The sequence below is a fragment of the Fusarium proliferatum genome, assembly GCF_900067095.1.
Source record: "Fusarium proliferatum ET1 genome assembly, contig: FPRO_scaffold006, whole genome shotgun sequence".
In the NCBI taxonomy this organism is placed as follows: Eukaryota; Fungi; Ascomycota; class Sordariomycetes; order Hypocreales; family Nectriaceae; genus Fusarium; species Fusarium proliferatum.
The window spans coordinates 2586248-2600305 of record NW_022194795.1 but is presented as its reverse complement, the minus strand read 5'-3'; the positions used below and the strand labels follow the sequence as shown (position 1 = coordinate 2600305).

Here is a 14058-nt window from a genome sequence, read left to right as displayed (position 1 = left end):
TGAGTGACAGCAGCATATGTGGCTTTCGATAGTTCCGAGCTGATCAGTCCCATGCAGGAAGGTGATCTTCGGCCCTGCGGCTTCAGCCGCCCGCTATGACCCGTGTCTCAGATTCGGCCAACCACGACACCCGTCAAGATGCAGCTATCTCGAATTAGGTGCCAAGACAGGGAGGCTCTTGGTGAGACAGCAGCTGAAATGCCTGTCGGTGAAGACTCCCGAGTCGTCATTACGGCAGCTCGATTACCGCATAATGTATTTGCCTGAAACTGGCCGGTGGGCAATTATAGCATTCCACGTTAATTTGGCTTCGGAAGAGGGCGAAATGGTGACCTGAACTACTCATACCAAAATTGCCCATGCACCACTGAATAGTTCCCGCTGATCTGTCCCTGGCAGGATGAATACACTGTGCTCTCAACACTGCAGGTTTTGAAAATTCTGCTTCATGGCTCAATTCTATTTCATGAGCGGTAAGATAGCTTCTAAGGCAGTCCAGAGCAAGCGCTAGGCAAAGATACTACGATACAATTACTTGCTAGCTACGAAATTTGCAGGTATTCCATGATCTTTTTGATAGCGACCTCGTCTCCCTTCACCGTTCCGCTTAACTCTTCGTCTACCCAGCCTTCCGTCCATCCGCCCCCGAAGTCAATGACCCACGCATCGTCCGTTTCGCGATGAATCAATACATTAGATGCTTTGCCATCGCCCCATGTAATCCCGGTCTTATGTAGGAGATCGACAGTGCCCCGAACCTGAGATACCCACTTCTTTCGACGGCTCTCATCAATCTCAGAGACATCATCAATGCTTCCAAGTGTTGATAGTTCCCAAGTCTCAGAGACTGGGATATACTCCTCCAAAAACCCAATAGTCTTACCATTTTCGGGTGTTGTGATCAGACCAAGGAGCTTGGGAACCTGAATGGCAGCTGCGTGGGGCGATTTCGTAATTTTCCAGAGACACTCAAGCTCTCGTTGTGCGGCATCCTCGCCCTTGCTATCTCCAGCCTTTGAACACATCTCTTTGCCTTCGACTTGCACGCGGGCGATATAACCTGCGTTGAGAAGGTTTTCGACGACATGTATTTCTTTCGTAGAGTGAACTGGTAGGTTGCAATCTTTGTCGATTTTGAGGTGGAATGGCTGGCCAGATTGACCAAGGAGGATAGAGTCTTGTCTGGCGCCACTATCTTTCCGTACCACTTCTGCCTTTCCATTTAAGTCTTGAAATGAAAAGGAGTACTCCTTGGGAAACAATAGAGTGTGAAGGTCTTGCGACAATGTATCTCCAGGGGCAGGTGGAGGGGCCAGATGGTCGAAAGTATCTCTTCCAGCCTCGACGACAGCATCGAGAATTTCATCGGAGAGAGCCTCAGCTTCCTCGATGTCGTCGTTATTACAAGCCTCATAGTATCTATCGAGGAAAGTGTTCTCAATTGAAGTGACATCCGTGCTTGTCTGAGAGCGGTTCAGGTAAACAATAAGGCGAGCATCATTCCAGCGGATATAAATCGAAATCTCATCTCCTATTCCGCTGCACAGTTCCTCAAGATGATGGTGGCTCATGATCATAAGCAAGGAGTAGCTTGAACTTCGTAGTGTAGTATTCAACACAAGAGCATCAAAGAACTAATTATGCGTCAAGAGGTGACAACGATGCCGATGCTGCCTAATGGCACGTGATCTGCCCGATGAACCAACAATAGTTATAATGGCAAGCTCGAGAAACGTGCAGTCACGAAGTCGACAGTGGCAAGTACTGATATATTGAAAAGCGAAGTTTTTAATCTTAGAAAATCGACGTCTTAGACGTTATCCCTAGCAATCGTATAAGAAAAGTCTTTTCCAAAGACAGCCTTCCCATTCTCGTATGCATCAAGACGAGCTGTAATGATCATATCAGTCTTCGTCATCTTCATCTTCGTCCAGCCTTTCGTCTTGATAACAGTATCATCCCTCTCAAAGTCCCTCTGAAATCGCTGCTCAACCTCGGCTGACAGCGGATCGTCTGGCTTCACACTCGACTTCAAGCCTGTCCACCATCCATACTTCCAACCTGTTTCGTTGACTTCCCACATACCATCGTCCCAGTCAACGCAAAGAGCTGTTTCGCCAGAGTCCCAATCGTTGGTGACGTAGTTTCTGTGTTTCGCAGGTCGAAGCTCAGTTTGTGAGAGGGATCCGTTGACTGATGGTTTGAAAGGTTTGAGATACGAGTCCTGAGGGTTATCGTCCCGCTTGGGGAGATCTAGAGTGCTGTGGGCACAGTCTATAGCGAGAGTTGTGACTTCGGGTGATGGCCAGACCAAGGGGAAGTATGTCGAGGACAAGGCAAGTCGAAGGCGACTTCCAGTGCCGATACGCTGTCCAAAGTGATTCAACTTGAGCGTAATGTCATAGAACTTCCCAGGCTCTAGAGGTTGCACATCTTCATGGCCATGGCGATGCGTCAAGTTAAGAACGCCATGGGAGACCTTGGTTGCTGCGCCACTGGGTAGTACCTCCGACAAGGTCGCTGCTATCAGCGCATTTGCTTTATCACTCGCGATGCGCAACTTCAAGATGGGAGCTCCGAGAAAGTCCATAGGCTCGGTCAAAACTTGTGAATCAAATAAGAGACTTCCTCCAGCTTCCAGACGTTGATCACCGGAACCTTCACCTTCGACGCCGAAGACTAACCATCTGCCACCTGCAAATCCCACTGTTTGAGGAGAGCAGATCCCAAGCTTTTCATCGCTGCTTGGATTGCCGGTTGTCAACTGACCAGGCGAGAGACTCAAACGCAGCAAGGAAGACTTGGAATCGGACCAATCATCCTCAGCAACCCAACGCCCAGGACGATGCTCCATATACGGTGCAGGAGGGGTTGTATCTTGAAGATAGCATCGAAGCATAGGCTCATGCATGATTCCCGTCTCGCTTCCTTTCAACCACTTATCCCACCACCGAATAGACTCTTGCAGAAACCCAATTTGAGGTCCTGGATATCCGAAGTTAGGGTACTTGTGTCCCCAAGGACCAACAAGGCCTTTTCTAGGCACCTTCAGATTCTCCAACATTCTGAAGATCGTGTTGGTATAAGGGTCCATCCATCCGCCCACGAGATAAACGGGACATTGGATGGAGCTGTAATCTTCTCCGACCGACGCATGCTTCCAAAAGTCGTCACGCCTCTGATGCTGGTGCCACTCTTCTGCGAAAAGCCCGCCTGATTCAAGTCGCTTTAGCCAGAGATCTCGCCACTGATCACCAACTATTGCAGGATCGGGAGGCGACGAGTTGATTGAAAACATAGAAGCAGCCCAGGTGAGATTTTCGGTCAAGATACAGCCGCCCATGTAATGAATGTCGTCGTCATAGCGCATATCAGTCGAACAGATGGAAATAACAGCCTTGAGCTCAGGTGGTCGACGAGCCGCAACTTGCAATCCATTGAAGCCGCCCCACGAGATACCAATCATGCCTATGGATCCTGTACACCAGTATTGCGCAGCGATCCAATTCAGAATCTCCAAAGCATCATCTTGTTCTTGCGGTAGGTATTCGCCTCTTAGGATACCTTGAGAATCACCAGTTCCTCGCATGTCTACGCGGACGCAGGCATAGCCATGAGCTGCGACATAAGGATGGTTCATGGCATCACGCACGGCAGTCATGTCTCGCTTTCGGTATGGCAAGTATTCGAGAATTGCTGGGACGGGGTGTGATTTGGCGTTTCTGGGTAGCCATATCATGGCTGACAAGACGGTCCCATCACTCAGGGTGATGGGCTCATGATAGATGATGTCAATTCCTGGAAGCTGCATTGTTGCTGCTTGTGAAACCAGCTTGAATACTGGTCCAACTCCAAGTATGAAGCAATTGCCTCACTTTGTTCTGCCTTGCTCGATTTTCTTGAAAATGGATATAGAAACGATGTCAAGAATAAGTTAGCTGAGAAAAGTCCGCCTCAATTGACAGAGCAGCTTACTCCTCTAGGAAGGCAATCTAATCACCGTCGGCCAACCTCCTAAATATCTCAATCTCACAAAAACCATTTGCTACGCCGAGCGGCCGAGTTCCGGGTTACATCGCGACCGATTATCATGTTATTCCCCGCTCTTCAAACGAACCCCGCCCCCATTCATGCAGATCACGACTCCATACGGATTGATAGTGATGCTTATCGCTGAACCAAGGATACAATTACCCTTCTGAGCATCGCTTTATCGTCAATTACAGGCCCTTCGGTTGCACTTTTAATACCCGGTCAGAGTTCGCCGATAAGGTATTATATAGCGAGACACTGTCTCCAGCGCGTATGGGCGGCGTATAGAATTGCTGCCGTCGGATAAGACGGTATTTAGCTTGGTTCCTTATTTCCAGGTCTCAGATAAGATCGCTGAATGTTTTTGTATTAAGTTAAAGGTGACCACGGTATCTGAGCTTCGTCGATCTTTTGATCGTATGTGACACATTTCCCCCCCATCATCCCACGCCAAAGAAGAGTGCACTTTCGCTCTGTCTACAGTATGTCGGCTCTTGAGATCACACCCGCAACGGCGGGTCATGACCTTGACGACACAAAGAAGGCCAGGGTAGAAGACATCCAAGATATCGAGATCGGGGATGTCAGGAAGCCAGATCTGTACAGCAAGGTCTCGGTGTATCTGACCATGGTCTTCTCCGGTCTTGCCCTGGGATCAGATGGCTAGTAAGCATGAACACCACGATGCTCTTCTCCATGCAGGCTCTGACAAGAAACAAGCAATGCTGCTGTGATCGGCAACCTCGAGCTCCTCTTCGCAACCCTCTATCCCGAAGCCCTAACATCAACAATGCGATCCCGCCTCTCCAACGCCTTTCTTATCGGCATGATTGTCGGTATGATAGGTTTTGGCGTGGTAGTAGACCAACTGGGTCGCAAAACCGGCGCCGTCATGACAACGCTTATCCTCCTTCTCGGTATCGCCTTGAGCGCTGGCGCAAGCGGGTTGACCACAACCGGGCTGATGTGGATGCTCGTCATCGCCCGTGGAATAGCTGGCGTCGGTGCTGGAGGAGAATATCCCGTGTCAGGCGCTGGTGCAATGGAAGCCTCTGATGAAGATGGCCAGTTTCGCAAATCGAGAGGGTTCATGTTTGCCATGGTAGCTGATCTCTCTGCTGGGCTGGGATATACTTTCGGTGCGCTCGTTCCATTGCTGTTACTGCTCTGTGTACATCAGAGAACGGATCGATATGAGACTGTCTGGAGAGTTGCACTTGCTCTGGGCGCTGTCCCGCCACTGTCTATCTTCTGGTTCCGATTGAGGATGAGGGTATCGACCGCATACCGAAATTCAGCTCTTCGGAAACAAAGGACGCCGTACTTCCTAATCTTCAAGAAGTACTGGAGACGTATCATTGGCGCGGCTTTGAGCTGGTTCCTGTATAACTGGATCTCGATTCCCTTTGGCATCTTCAGCTCTGTTATCATCTCAAGAGTAAATGCTTCGAACTCGCTTGTCCAGAACCTCGGCTGGGGAGCGTTGATTAATAGTTTCTACCTCCCGGGTCCTTTCATTGGAGGATACCTGTCTGATAAGATTGGAAGAAGAAAGACCATGGCTTTGGGCTACACTCTTCAGGCTGTTCTCGGCTTCGTGCTTGGTGGTGCGAATGAGCAGATTCAGAAAGTGTTCCCGCTATTCGTGGTTCTATATGGCATCTTCCTCACTCTAGGTGAAGTCGGCCCTGGAAGGTTTGTGAACGCTCAATGATCCATATCAGACCTGTTGTGCTAACATTTCCCGCAGTACTGTTGTCATTGTGGCGACTGAGCCATTCCCAACTTCTGTTCGAGGACATGCCCTCGGTTTCATCTCTGCATGGTCAAAAGCTGGTGCTGCCATCGGTACTCAGGTAAGTCGTACCCGTCGTACCTGTGCTTCTTATCTTTGCTAACTTGATTAGGTTTTCACTGCCATCCTCAGCTCATACACCGATACCGTCAAGGGTAATCAGGTGGTCTTCTTGATTGGCTCAGCTTTCGCAGTTCTGGGTGCACTTAATGCATGGTTCGTTGTCCAAGATGGCGAGAAGCATCTAGAAAAAGAGGATCAGATCTGGAAGAATTATCTCGAGGAGAATGGATGGGATGCCAGTTGGGGTGACCATCAGACACAAGATCCTATTGGAACATTGAAGGATGAGCTCAAGCCAACATCCTGATTTGAGGACATCGATGGCTCATGGTAGCAGTAGTGGTGTTTCCCCTCTCGACATCCTCCAATAATTCGTCGAGTTAACCAATTCCTGACAATTCATAATCGTCCACCCCCACTTCAGCAAGAAGTCTGGTGTTATCTCCCAACTGTCTATCAGATAAGGTTCTCCCCAAAGAATAAGTCCTGAGCCTGCAGCCACTGTCTCCAAACCGTCCGAAACATTTCCATCATGGGTAGTAACAGGTAAAAACGGTGCCTTGAACAGGTCCAAGTTGATCAAAGTCCCAACTAGATCTCTCAGAAAATCAACATGGCTAAAACTGAACTCATGGCTGATGAGATTCTCCCGCATTATCGGACAAGGAATACAATCGATCCACGAAAAGTGATTGAGTCTCATCTGAATTTGAGTTGGTGCCAATGAACCATGATATTCTGGTGCTTTAGGAAGCAGAGAGGAATATCTGGGAAAGGCGAAGCTTGTGGCGATGGATGGACCTGGAGCACAATATGGCACCGTCAAGCTATCCACCATAAATTTGTTCCGCCAAAGCCCGCGAAACACGTTGTATTTGACGAGATGAATTAGATGATCGATGGGAAGCGGAAACCATAGCTCCTGGTCCAGTGTTGCAAAGCTGCTGCTTTCCTCTATTCTATTTGACGCTCTCGTGTCCGGGACTGCAGTAGATCCTTTTGGGCCTCTAGGAGCTTTAGTTGTACTGAGCTCATCAAGCCTCCATCGATTGACTTGGTAACTGCATCGCGAGTATCTGAGTTTCGACTTATCGCCTGTCACTCTACGTAACCCTGGTATACGTGGTCAGCTTCATGAGCGATTAGTCCTCTGATGGCGTTTAGAGTATATAAAAAGCTAAACTGCAGTATAAGAATTCTCTCCATCAATAGAAGTGGAGCACATACTAGAAGCTCTTTTATGGAGTCGATTCTGGATTTTCTTTCTTCGTTTGGCCGCTTCATCCGCTGCATCACTCAGTCCAATCTTGGATAGTGTGGCGCCATCAGGCGAGTCGGTTTCTACCGCTGAATTTGGCATGACTGATTCAATGTACGCGCCAGTCTTCTCAGAAATGAATGAGTTAGGTTTGTAAAGGCAACAGGGGAATACAGGAGTAAAGTCGCATGTCGAGGAGTTTGTCATCAACAGTCGTTGATCATCTGAGGCTATACCGAAAGAGGCAAAAAGGTCAGGTTCATGACACCAGCAGGAGTCTGGAGCTAGGCTCAGCTTGGTATAATGGTCAGGTCCTGTAAGATGTACTACGCAAAGCAAGAGACATGTTTTGTCAACCATAGACATATGAAATTTTATAAAGAGCGCATTTGATGCCATGATAGTTTCCACAATCATAAACTCATGCTGCTCAGATTGACTCAATATCATCATGTCCTCAGTCGGCGGCTTCCTCCGCTGTAATTGGCAGGCTTACTCTCCCCCAGAGCCACCAAAGAACGCCAACGCTATAAAGTTTGGAATTCTTGGTGCAGCAAATATTGCGTAACTAGCCGTGTCATTTAGAGTCTCGAGCCAGTAATACTGACGGTTTATAAGTGCAACTGCTTTGATCACACCGGCGAAATCTCACCCCGATATTAAGATCTATGCTGTAGCGGCTCGTCACAAGGAAACGGCCGAGGCATATGCCAAAAAGCACAATATTCCTCACGTTTTCAACAGTTACCAAGGTCGAAATTTCCAGTTATCCATGATTCTTTGCTAAGCTAACTTTGTCTATGTAGCAATTCTCGATGACCCCTTCATCGATGCCGTCTATATCCCCCTTATCGTTACCTTACACTGTGAATGGGCCATCAAAGCAATCGCCAAAGGAAAGCATGTGCTACTTGAAAAGCCAGCCACGGTCAATGCAGCTGAAGCAGAGATGCTATTCCGTTCGCCATTGCTACGACAGCCTAATGCATCAGTTCTTCTCGAAGCAATGCACTTTCGCTTCCAGCCGAGCTGGCAATATTTCCTCAGCCTGGTCGACCGTCAGAACATACAAACTGTCGATACCGTTGCACTATTACCCTCCTACATTATACCCAAGGGTAATGCACAGCTAGAATACAACTTGGGTGGCGGTACTATGCTTCATCTCGGCACATACCCTATGTATGCACTGCGTCAGATCATGGGAGAGGAGCCTGAAGAATGTATGTCATGCAAAGTTAGAAGCGTCCCTCCTCCAGGAGATCTCTCCGATGAGTTTGCTAAGACAAGATTTCGTTTCCCGAATGGACGAATGGGAAACGTGATAATTAACGCCACGAGCATCAATCACCACTTTTCCAACATTCAATATATCAGTGTGTCATAAAGAAATCAAGTTGGACGATATGACACTCCCAAAAGAACAGACTAAATGGAAGCTCAGGAAGCTGAGCGTCAGCAACTTCCTTATATCATCCTTTTGGCACCGCATTGACATCGTGGACGAGTACACCATTCGGGATGACAGGAATGATAAAGACTTGAAGAAATGGACAGTCAAACAATCCAAGAAGGTCTATACATTCAAAGATGCCGGGATTGATCAGCCGAGTGAGCCGTTTTGGTCATCATATCGCCATTTGCTGGAGCAGTTCGTGAACCGTGTTCGTGGGAAGCAAGGTTCTGGACTCTGGGTCGGCCATGAAGACAGCATTGCGCAGGCGAGAATGATCGATATGGCTTACGAGAAGTCTGGACTACCCTTGCGGCCAACAAGAGAGTTTAGAATGGAAGATTATTCGGATAGTTTGTTGGGGTGAAGTCGTTGGCGGTGAAGGCGGCTTGCTCGGGCATGAGCTGAGCCAACATTGGAATGCTCGCAGCATCCACTAGACACAAGCGGAGCAACGGCTCCGCCAAACAGGTCTCAGCAATGCCTTGCGGGATATGCTTAACCCTAAATGGTGAGGCTGAATCACCGAATAAATGCGTAGTCATTCATTGCACGCTGCTGACTGAATAAATTTGTCTATGATAGAGACACTTCTTCCCTGCGTTTCTCCCTGCAGAACGCGTCCAAAAAAGGACAAAGAGAACAATCCGCTCCCATATTATTTGTCGCGAGTTTAGCCTCTGTTGCTCGAGAACTGTTGGATTTCCGAAGAAGCCGTGAATGCAAGGCAAGCCATCGGCATTTGTGAACCTCTGCAAAGCCCATCGCAAATATGTACGGCATTCTCCTCATCCAGAAGCCAACGTGACATAAAGCCCAAGCAGCTGTAACGTCACAGGGTAGCAACAAAAGGCTAAATCTGGGGAGCGGGTAAGCCCGAGACCCTTGACCCCTGACACGATTGATGCCGATGAGCCGAAGAGACGATCTACTTCCCCAGCCACGGCGTCATTAATTGGAACGTGGTATTCAGAAATAGACCTACTCTGAGCAGGTTCTCTACGCATCGGGACAAGCCTTTTCAATAATCTACGGCGTGGAATGATCGGTGAACAATACGAACAGTCACTCAAGGTCCCCGTGGTTTGCCTGTAAGGGGACTAGACCTGGGCCAAAAATAGCGACGGTTCTAACTGGTTGTCGAACGAAAATACGAGATGTCCCTAACCACTTCTAGGTAGATCATGCTATAGTTCCGTACGAGATTCTCGCCTTTGACCACGTGAAGGCTTAACTTGGGGATTTAGCGTGGTAATTCAGGGTCGTAGCCCCGGACGGAGCGGCACTATGGCTTGGATGGACCCTTCGAGATTCTCATGGCTGATCTGTCATGCCATGGGCTTCAGAGCCTCAAACTCGTATACTGCGAAAGGTCGTATTATCGTCTCATGATTGAAATGTTACATTCCGCGAGGAGGAAAAAGTATATAAGGAGAGTGATGCACTGCTGGTAAATTGTTTTCTCATCAGCTTCAACTCAATCACTCTTCACTCGCTTCAATCACAATCGCTACCAACACTCAACTACTTTAATAGTAAGCGACCTCAATCAAGTCTAGCTCTCCAGACACTAACATCTTCCAGAACCACCAAACAGCCTTCCTCAACCATCATCATGCAGTTCTCTCTCGCCTGTCTCGCTGCCATCCTGGCCACCAGCGTCTCCGCTGCCCCAGCTCCCGCCGTCAACATGATGGCCGCCAGCCCCCAATGGACCATTGAGAACATGCAGCGAAGCTGCGCCAAGGACGACAGCTCCTGCACCTGGAACTTCAAGATCGACACCCACAAGGGTGCCGCCACCGGCTGCAAGTACGTCGTCAAGGGCAGCAAGGCGTCTCAGCGTAACGGAGGACCAGTCAAGTGCGGTGACTTCACCATCACCTCTGGCTGGAGCGGCCAGTTCGGCCCTGGAAACGGATTCACCACTTTCTCTGTTGTTTCTTCCAAGCGACAGATTGTCTGGCCCGCTTATACCGACAAGCAGGTCCAGAGCGGAAAGGTTGTTAAGCCTGATCAGTCTTATACCCCTGCCAACCTTCCCAACTAAGCAATGGAGATCTTTGGCACTAGTACATAGCAGCATGGTTTAGATGTAAAGATTCATGTTATTAGTCGCAATGTCTTGGATGTTCAATGTCAGTATAGTCATTAATACATAATTTACAGCGTTCGGGATAAGAGGAACTCAGTGAAGATTTTATTCCGCAGTGAAAACACAGAAAACCCTATCCAGTACAGACCCGAGCTTCTAACCCAGGGCTCTGATCATAGTCCCTAAGACCTAATTCTACCTCTCGGTGAAGTCACGAAGAATTTGCTCCCTCAACTTCAAATATGGTAGAATATCCCGAAGACTTTCCATCTCCATCGGAAATTTGCTGCATTTTACATCCAAAACACTCGGAAATCTGCCCAACAGATCTTTCCAGCCCTTTTGTACGCGTGACGAGATCCGGCGGTCCTGGGTGCTTTGCCAAGTGAGTTGGCCATTGCGTCGATCCAGTCTCTCGTACCGGAAAACATCAGCTTGACGATATTTATTGAGATTCCATATCTCCAGAATTGTGAGAGCAGGCATCTTTTTTACTCCCTCTGCAGCATTAACTAAGAGACTCTCGGATGTATCGTTGAGAGTATCGCTGAAAGAAGATGTAATTGCGAGAGTCTTCAGTACTTTAAACTTCGGTTGTATGAGCTCATCGAAAAATATTTGTGCATCGAAAGCAAAAGAGACAGCAATATGCTCAAGGCGATCTGCGGCGTGGAAGACGGATTCCAGAACTGTTCTGTTTAATCGTGGTATGACCATTCCCCCAGCCCAGTGGTAATATGGAGGAAGGTATTCTTCAAAATAGGCGAACCGTTTTGTCGATTCCGGCACTAAAAGCCCTGACTGCTGGAAAGCTATGAGATGTTGGTATTGTGGACATTGGAAAAGTACAGGAAAGAAGAGATACATACCACGATCCCAATCTCTGTCTTGTTCCCAAATGGCATATAGCCATCTCTCAAGATGAATAGATTCAATACAGGGAGTAGACGAGATGATCTCATGGAGAGTCATTGGAGCGATGTTTGGGTGATATTCTCTCCGAATCACTAGCTCCGTGATGGCGTCAACGTGAGGCAAACTCGTAGCACTTTGTTGTGATAAGGAAGCTCGGTCAAATCCAAGAGGCTCGCTGCCCAAGAATTGCTGACCTTTATGTCTCCAAACGTCAATGGTAGGGAAGAAGTGTGGGTTGAGGGTTTTCCAAGGGTTAAAAGGGTAGTCGTGGGCGCCCTTTCGATCACATTTTTCCATGAGTTGCCTTGCTTCAGTAGAGAAGATGCCCAGCTCCACTGTTACACGGTGTGTCTTCCATGTTGAGAGAATACGCCAAAGAGCGTGCACTGCTTTCGAAAACTGAACCTGGTCATCATCGCCACTCGAGGAGACGTTATATGGGATCTCGAGAAGAATATGTTTGACAAGTCGTGTTCGGTAGGATCGGACACGGGTTTTGAATAAGCCTAGCTCGTGTGATGCTATCTTTATATGGTTGAATGTTTCCCTCTCTATGAGAGGTTGCCAGGGTTTGGAAACGCTAGCAAAGGTCGATAAGCAAAACCCTGGCTTCTCCGATCTCTTATGAGTCTCTATCAGCGCCTGGACGACATATAATTCAATCTCGAGAGGGAGCCTGGCGTAAGGCGTCGTACTGCACATAACGGCTGTGGTGGGAGAACTCATGTTGCCATCTGCCAGCGTAGATATCGGCATAAGGGATGGTTATCCTGAAACGTGATGAGTGACCTAGAGATCTGTTACTCTGGGTTATCGAGTGATTTTATACTTGAAATTAAGCTTGTAAGAGAAGAGGGGAGGAAGCCAATTCCAGACTTTTGGTAGGATACTTTGAAAACTAAGTTTGTGGGTTTACGCCCTGTGTAGTTGATTGGAGAACTCTGATGTTCGACACATCCATGACACCTATAGAAAGCCTCCGAGTAATCCCCTAGATGACCCAGCACGTGTCATGATAGACAGAAGATATGCTATTCGCCGTCGGGGCCTGTGGCTGAGAGTTTATAACCACAAAAAGCTGAATGAGTCAGAAATCAAGGTTATACCAGCCAAGTCCCAGGCAGTGATCAAAGCTCATAAGCCCTCAACCGCAGGTCACTTGTATGCTAGATGTATGCTAGAAAAAGAAAAGAATGAGGCGAAGCTCATGAGATTTATGGCGTACAATTTGATATAAATGGGCAGTTTGTGATTCATAAAAATAAGATATCTGGTTTATTTTGTGAGTTCCAAAACCTGTTTCATAGTGGATTCACGCAGAATCTGCCCCTTTAGCCTCAAATGTGGCACAAGGTCCGAAAAGGTTATGACATCGTGGCGGGCAAATCGGTCCTCCACAACCTCGAGTACGTAAACCTTCCCACCAGTTGACTTCTTCTTCCACGCACTGTATATGCAGTCAGGGAGCCTGTGGTTCCCGCAGCTCTGCCAACTAATACGGCCCCTGGTCTCGCCGAGCTTCTCGTACCTAAAGATATGAACTGGCGGTCCTGGCAGGCCGAACTCCCATATTTCCAGCATCTCGAGCGCGGGCATTCTCTTGGCTGCTTCTGAAGCATTCTTCAAGAGCCCAATGTTAGGGATTCCGTTGAAACGATAGGTCAGTGCCAGTGTTTTTAGCCGTTTAAACTCTATTCCTTTGCAGTGATCAAAGAAGTGGTTCGCGCTGAATGCATAAGACACGGCGATATGCTCAAGATGATCCACGGCTCGCGAAATGAGGCCCAGTAGCTCCAAATTGGTTGGATCAATATTCATTTGATAGCCCCTGCTAACGCCGTGGAAATAGGAAAGTTGTTTCACCGAAGTTGGCAACTTGAAACAGATCGGAAAAGCTTTCAAGTCTCAGCATCACAGAAAGTCGGGGGGGAGGAAATCACATACCACGACCGCCACACACGCCAAACTCATTCCAACATTTCTCAATGTGTATAGACTCGAGAGCTGTAGTTGTGGAAACTACGTGATGGAAAAAACTTGGTAGGGAATTCCAGTCGCGGGATCTACGCGAGGGGACAACTCGAATGACTTTGAGGGTGATGGACTTGACAAGTTGTAGCCGCTCTGAATGAGTATACCTCTCGAAGGCGAGAAGGTCCCGTTCACTTAGTCTTAAGTCCTGAAAAGTGTGCTTCTCCACGAGGTTTTGCCAGGTTTCAGAGACTGTGGCCAAAGGTGCCAGGCGTTTGCCGGTTCTCTTGTAGAGCTCTATTAAATCATTGGCTATAATGATCTCGACGTCGAAAGGAAGAGTATGATGTGGTGTGGAGACCGACGAAGCTGTTGTTTCTGGAGAGGAGGGCATGGTGTTGATGTGAGTACGGCAGAGAACTGGAATGAGAGGGAAAACTAGAGAGAAAAGAACCAAATTGAATTTTGCAGGGCCA

At 48.1% G+C, this 14058-nt stretch overlaps 6 protein-coding genes across 6 annotated transcripts; 3 read left to right on the top strand and 3 right to left on the bottom strand.

The window, feature by feature from the left end:
• Positions 1-542: 542 nt before the first annotated feature.
• On the bottom strand, positions 543-1571 carry FPRO_09908 (uncharacterized protein; the record flags this gene model as incomplete). The annotated part of the gene is made up of 1 exon (XM_031233350.1): positions 543-1571. One exon carries the CDS (start codon positions 1569-1571, stop codon positions 543-545), a length of 1029 nt encoding a protein of 342 aa, XP_031083196.1.
• Positions 1572-1810: 239 nt separating this feature from the next.
• Positions 1811-3811, bottom strand: FPRO_09907 (uncharacterized protein; the record flags this gene model as incomplete). The annotated part of the gene is made up of 1 exon (XM_031233348.1): positions 1811-3811. One exon carries the CDS (start codon positions 3809-3811, stop codon positions 1811-1813), a length of 2001 nt encoding a protein of 666 aa, XP_031083195.1.
• A 705-nt stretch (positions 3812-4516) lies between these two features.
• Positions 4517-6197, top strand: FPRO_09906 (uncharacterized protein; the record flags this gene model as incomplete). The annotated part of the gene is made up of 4 exons (XM_031233347.1): positions 4517-4698; positions 4753-5727; positions 5783-5888; positions 5940-6197. The coding sequence occupies 4 exons, from the start codon at positions 4517-4519 to the stop codon at positions 6195-6197; spliced, it is 1521 nt and encodes a 506-aa protein (XP_031083194.1).
• Positions 6198-7599: 1402 nt separating this feature from the next.
• On the top strand, positions 7600-8968 carry FPRO_09905 (uncharacterized protein; the record flags this gene model as incomplete). The annotated part of the gene is made up of 4 exons (XM_031233346.1): positions 7600-7712; positions 7767-7900; positions 7955-8371; positions 8526-8968. The coding sequence occupies 4 exons, from the start codon at positions 7600-7602 to the stop codon at positions 8966-8968; spliced, it is 1107 nt and encodes a 368-aa protein (XP_031083193.1).
• A 1248-nt stretch (positions 8969-10216) lies between these two features.
• Positions 10217-10651, top strand: FPRO_09904 (uncharacterized protein; the record flags this gene model as incomplete). The annotated part of the gene is made up of 1 exon (XM_031233345.1): positions 10217-10651. One exon carries the CDS (start codon positions 10217-10219, stop codon positions 10649-10651), a length of 435 nt encoding a protein of 144 aa, XP_031083192.1.
• Positions 10652-12886: 2235 nt separating this feature from the next.
• On the bottom strand, positions 12887-13976 carry FPRO_09903 (uncharacterized protein; the record flags this gene model as incomplete). The annotated part of the gene is made up of 2 exons (XM_031233344.1): positions 12887-13506; positions 13556-13976. The coding sequence occupies 2 exons, from the start codon at positions 13974-13976 to the stop codon at positions 12887-12889; spliced, it is 1041 nt and encodes a 346-aa protein (XP_031083191.1).
• Positions 13977-14058: the final 82 nt, after the last annotated feature.